This window comes from Triticum dicoccoides, chromosome 7A (genome assembly GCF_002162155.2).
Source record: "Triticum dicoccoides isolate Atlit2015 ecotype Zavitan chromosome 7A, WEW_v2.0, whole genome shotgun sequence".
Lineage (NCBI taxonomy): Eukaryota > Viridiplantae > Streptophyta > Magnoliopsida > Poales > Poaceae > Triticum > Triticum dicoccoides.
In genome coordinates this window covers 650,285,478-650,291,369 of record NC_041392.1, presented here as the reverse complement: position 1 = coordinate 650,291,369, position 5,892 = coordinate 650,285,478, and the positions used below count along the sequence as shown (strand labels likewise).

At 56.6% G+C, this 5,892-nt stretch overlaps 1 protein-coding gene across 1 annotated transcript; it reads left to right on the top strand.

Moving 5' to 3' along the window:
• Nucleotides 1-1,085: 1,085 nt before the first annotated feature.
• On the top strand, nt 1,086-4,500 carry LOC119329269 (auxin response factor 18-like). The gene is made up of 3 exons (XM_037602285.1): nt 1,086-2,210; nt 2,417-3,342; nt 4,017-4,500. The coding sequence occupies exons 1-3, from the start codon at nt 1,104-1,106 to the stop codon at nt 4,087-4,089; spliced, it is 2,106 nt and encodes a 701-aa protein (XP_037458182.1). The 5' UTR covers nt 1,086-1,103; the 3' UTR covers nt 4,090-4,500.
• Nucleotides 4,501-5,892: the final 1,392 nt, after the last annotated feature.

Below are 5,892 nucleotides of genomic sequence, written 5' to 3'. Positions count from 1 at the left end.
CGCGGAGGACTGATGAACGCGTCGCACCGCGCCACCGTCCCCGGCCGCCTCGCCCGCTCCCGCTTGAACCAACCAACCAACCAACGAGCGAGAGCGAATCGCCCGCCCCGACAAAACAATCTCCCGATCCCATCCGACCCGATCCCAACCCCAACCCCGCCCACCGGCTGCCGTTACCCCTTTATTTTATTTTTCCTCACAAAAAACGGCTGCCGTTACCCGCCCGGCCGTTGCATTATTATCAGCACTCCTATAGTTGGTGCCATGAGATGAGAGTATCTTGATTTCCATGCTTTCCCGATGAAATAACAGGCAGTGCGTGATGGAGTGATGGATACTCCTCCCCTCTACTCCCACCACCACCACCACCACCACTAATGATGTGATGATTAGCTAGGCCCGCCGCTAATCCCGTGGGCAAAAATAGCCGGATCAGCTGGCGAGGCAGGCAGTGGACTAGTGTTAGTAGAGCACCTTTTTGTGCTGGGAACTCAACTCAACTGATCCGATCCGAAAAGCAATAGTAGTTTATTCATATTCATTCATTAAGCCGCTCATCACAAAGTATAGGGTAGTACCACTCGCCTAATCCGCTCCCCTTTAGCCCTCCGCCCCTACCCTATTTAGCCCGCGTGTCAGCTGCAGTCTGGAGGAATCTGCCCTGCTGCCCTGCTGCACCTGAGGGAGACTGGAGAGGAGGCAGCCGAGCGCGCACAGACGGACCGCTTCGTCCTCGGCTTGGAGGGATCTGCTGCCGCGCCTGCGCCGCTTTCAGAGGTGAGCGACTGGTCGACGGACGGACGGATGGATGGATGAATCGCGGCGCTGTCGGTCGGGGCTCGCTTTCCTTCCTTTTCCTCTGCGGCAGCGCCCGTCTCTCTCTGACCCCAAAATTCCCTCTTTCTTTCTCGTGTGCCTTTCGCCCAGCCTTTCTCAGCGAGCTGCCTCTGCTCTGATGGTGGCGGTGCTGGCGGCGGCGGGAAAGCTTCTGGCGGTGGGGGTTAAAGGCGGGGGGGCTGCCTGATTCTGCTGGGATTGTTCGCTTTGCGCTGCTGCTGTGCCGGGCGGTGCGGTGAGAGGAGGAGGAGGAGGAGGAGGAGGGGATGATTACGTTCGTGGACTCGGCGGCGGGGGAGCGGGAGAGGGGGGACGGCCCGCGCTGCCTCGACCCGCAGCTCTGGCACGCCTGCGCCGGCGGCATGGTGCAGATGCCGCCGCCCGGCTCCAGGGTCTACTACTTCCCGCAGGGCCACGCGGAGCATGCGCAGGGCCAGGCCGGCGCCGTCGACTTCCCGCCCGGTGCCCGGCTGCAGGCGCTCGTCCTCTGCCGCGTCGCCGCCGTCCGCTTCATGGCCGATCCGGACACCGACGAGGTCTTCGCCAAGATCCGCCTCGTCCCCGCCCGGTCCCAGGACGCCGCCGACGCCGACGACGCCATTGCCGCCGCCGCCGCGGCCCAGGAGGACAAGCCCGCCTCCTTCGCCAAGACGCTCACGCAGTCCGACGCCAACAACGGCGGCGGCTTCTCCGTGCCGCGCTACTGCGCCGAGACCATCTTCCCGCGGCTCGACTACTCCGCCGACCCGCCCGTCCAGACCGTGCTCGCCAAGGACGTGCACGGCGTCGTCTGGAAGTTCCGCCACATCTACCGCGGCACGCCGCGCCGCCACCTGCTCACCACGGGGTGGAGCTCCTTCGTCAACCAGAAGAAGCTCGTCGCCGGGGACTCCATCGTCTTCATGAGGACCGAGAACGGGGATCTCTGCGTCGGCATCCGCCGCGCCAAGAAGGGGCGCATCGGCGGCCCGGAGCTGCTGCCCCCGCCCTCGCCGGCGGCGGGCGGCAATTACGGAGGGTTCTCCATGTTCCTCAGGGGGGAGGAGGACGGCGGCGGCAACAAGATGATGGGGGCGAGGGGGAAGGCCAGGGTCAGGGTGCGGCCGGAGGAGGTCGCCGAGGCGGCCAATCTCGCCGCCAGCGGGCAGCCGTTCGACGTGCTCTACTACCCGAGGGCGAGCACGCCGGAGTTCTGCGTGAGGGCGGCCGCGGTCAGGGCGGCGATGCGCACCCAGTGGTGCCCCGGCATGAGGTTCAAGATGGCCTTCGAGACGGAGGACTCGTCCAGGATCAGCTGGTTCATGGGGACTGTGTCGGCCGTGCAGGTGGCCGACCCCATTCGATGGCCCAATTCACCTTGGAGACTTCTTCAGGTACCACATCTCCACTCCTCCATCACTCATCTCATCTCTAGTTGTATTAAATTGTGTACAAATCCACCCTCTCAAGGACAGCACCACAAGATTGCATTCCATCTATTGACTGGGATTGACTGGGAGTAATTGAATTGATTGCATTTGACTGTCAAAATGCTGAAGAATGTCTTTCTTGTCTTTGGTACTATGGCCTTGTGCTGCAGGTGACCTGGGATGAACCGGACCTGCTGCAGAATGTGAAGAGGGTGAGCCCATGGCTGGTTGAGCTGGTCTCAAACATGCCGGCCATTCACCTCGCTCCGTTCTCGCCGCCCCGGAAGAAGCTCTGCGTTCCGTTCTACCCCGACCTCCCGGCCGACGGCCAGTTTCCAGCCCCGATGTTCCACGGAAACCCACTCGGACGCGGCGGCGGCGTCGGTCCGATGTGCTATTTCCCGGACGGCACTCCTGCAGGCATACAGGGAGCCAGGCATGCTCAATTTGGTATACCTTTATCAGATCTCCACCTTAACAAACTGCAGTCGAGTCTGTCACCGCACGGGCTTCACCAGGTCGATCACGGCGGGCAGCCGCCGAGGATCGCCGCTGGGCTCATCATTGGTCACCCGGCTGCGCGAGACGACATCTCGTGCATGCTCACCATTGGCAGTCACCAGAACAACAACAACAACAAGTCAGATGTCAAGAAGGCTTCACCCCAGCTGATGCTCTTTGGGAAACCCATACTCACTGAGCAGCAGATCACTTTAGGTAACTCTGGGGGTTTCTCTCCATCTGCTGCTAGGAAGAGCTCCTCTGAAATGAGCGCCGAGAAGTCGGCGAATAACTCTGATCTTCCAAGCCCGCAAAGCAACCAGAACGGCACTACGAAGAACTTGTCCTGCGGAGGAGTTCCATTGTGCCAGGACAACAAGGTACTCGATCTCGGGCTGGATATCGGGCACTGCAAGATATTCATGCAATCAGAGGACGTCGGGCGCACGCTTGATCTCACCGCTGTTGGTTCTTATGAAGAGTTATATCGCCGGCTTTCTGACATGTTCGGCATGGAAAAAGCCGAGCTGATGAGCCATGTTTTCTACCGTGATGCAGCCGGGGCGCTCAAACACACTGGAGATGAACCTTTCAGGTTTGTATGATTTCAGATTAAAATGTACTATGTTTCTGTTCAGGCATTAGGTTACTCGTTTCATTTCGTCTTTTTAAAATGCTTGGTAGTCATTTTAGAATCAGTTAGGTATTTGGTCACATCCACTCTTCAAAAGTAAGTGGCAGTTTCCTAATATTCCATTAGCATTGTTGGTTAGAAACCTCCAGTTTGCGTGTTTATTCCACCTAACATCGCACATCTGTTGACCTCAACATCACCAATTTAAACCCTGCATCTATTGCAAGACCTCGGAAATGGCCACATTTGTATCGGTAGTAGCGGATTTTCTTCTAGTACATCCAAATCGACGTATCTTCACACACCGAAACTCTAGGTGTTGTTGCCTTGGAAGCATCCTGCTCCTTATGGTACTTTGACTTTACGAGTTCCCACCGATGATCACTAATGTTTCCTTACTGTTGAAGGAAACATCATCATCTGCTGCAAAAAAAAAAAAAAAATCTCTCTTTCTCCATTTCTTGTTCAGACTAGATACTAACCAATTTATGAGTTCTCTCCGATGACCACTAATGTTTCCTTACTGTTGAAAGAAACATCATCTTCTGCTGCAAAAGCATTTTTTATGTCTTTCTCCATTTCTTATTCGGACGAGATACTGACCTATTTAGCAAACTTTGCTGTGAATTTTGCAGCGACTTCACGAAGACGGCGCGTAGGCTGACGATACTAACGGACACGAGCGGCGACAGCAGCGTAGCGAGCTAAGGGGGGATGAGGAAGGAAGGAAGCTCTCTCGCCACTTGTACGTACAGCCGGGTCGATGGCGGCGCGGCGCAGCACGGTGGCGGTTCTCAGAGAGCGTAGATAGCGTGTACGGGGCGGCAAATTCCCCGGCCTGGATGGATGCAAGTCAAGAAGCACCGCCGGTGCAGGCAGCTTCAGTTTTTCTCCGGTTATTAGAGAGCTCCCAGAATGGGACTGGTGATTGTTTGTGTGGTGATCCGTGAACAGTTTTCTTCTTCTTTTTTTTCCGTTGTGTTGGCTAGTACCACCCATTGTGATGATGTTAGCAGTAACTCTGGCCCGGAATCCATGGCGGCTCCTTGCTGCAATTCCTGGGAAGAATGGATCTCTGAATCTTCTTTTGTTCTGTGAAAACATGCGTGTGGTCTGAGAGATCTTCTTTTGTTCTGTGAAAACATGCGTGTGGTCCGTCGGTGTCGGACCCAAGCACAAAGCAGAAGAGAGACATATATGCTGTTGTTCCATATGGTGCGCTGGATCCACGGCGAGGTGGTGGTGACTGGTGGCGGTGGGAGACGTGGACATGGCTGGGATGGGTGCCGGCCAGCTCTCCGGTTCCTTCCACGGCGTGATGTGAACGGGTGTGGAGCGAGCGCGTGGTGTCCGCGTCCGTGTCTGTCCGTGTGGTGGCGATCTGGACTGGAGGGATGGCAAAGCGGGGCAAGCCAACAAAGGCGCCTGTGGTGGATGGAGCGCGACGTTTGCTGCCGCTGCTGTGCTGCTGCCATCCTCGGCCGCTTTCCGTTGCGACGGCGCTTTCCTGACGGGACATGTGTGTAGGCCAAGGCTCGGGGAGTCGCTGACCGGCGTTGTCATATCTTGTTCTTTGGCTGCTGTGGAATGTCGGTTTTTACCTTGAAACCAGCTAGGGTGTGAGGTGTGAACCGCCTCTCTTTTCATCCCTCTCGTGTCGCCGTCTCGGCCGTCCCTCTCTTCTTTGCTATTTTGTCGTCTGGCACATAACCTGCAACTCTTTTCTACCCTTGCCGCGTCGATCAGACATCCATCCAAGGATGAGGGGTACCGGTACTACCTGTCTGACCGTCGATGAGCACTTTTAAATTACCGTCATCCATCCAGACACTCCCTTCCTCCCGCTGCTTCCCAACCACTTGACGCATCCTCGCCCCCTACCCCGTATATGGCCATGAAGCTAAAAATATGAGTGAACGCATAGCTTTTTTTTTCGTTTGTACATAATGGCATTTCATGTCTGTAGTATCCACTTCGATCTCTTCACGTCACCACTCTATAGTTACCTTTCCCACCCAAGTTTGATGTGCCTTGGGAAGGTGTATGGTTTCGAAGAAAGTTGGAAGGTGCGATGCCGCCATATACCCGCGCCCGTACGTGGCGCCGGCGCCGGACGAGGAGAGGAGGCCGAATAACCGATCGACAAACAGCGGGGTATATGGCGTGCGCTGGCCGGGCGCGCGCCTACCGCTTAGTACGTGTACCATCTCCGGCCGGTTGCTTGCTGCCTCGACCCGGTAGCTAGCTGCTTGCTCGCTCGGACATATCCTGGCTACGGAGTACGGGCGGGCGGGTGCGTGCGTGTGAGCGCTCCCGTGTCTTCTTTGGCTAGTGCCGGCTTGGCACGTCGGGTGTACGGCGAGTCGCATTTCTTATCGAAAAGGTAGCGCTATCAAGAAGAGGCTAAATTTCGTGTTTGGACCCTTTTCTGAAATTTATTCGAGATTTGACCTCAGTTTTAAAAAAATCGAGATCTAGCATTTTTGCTACCGCCAGGGACCTTGACGGTAG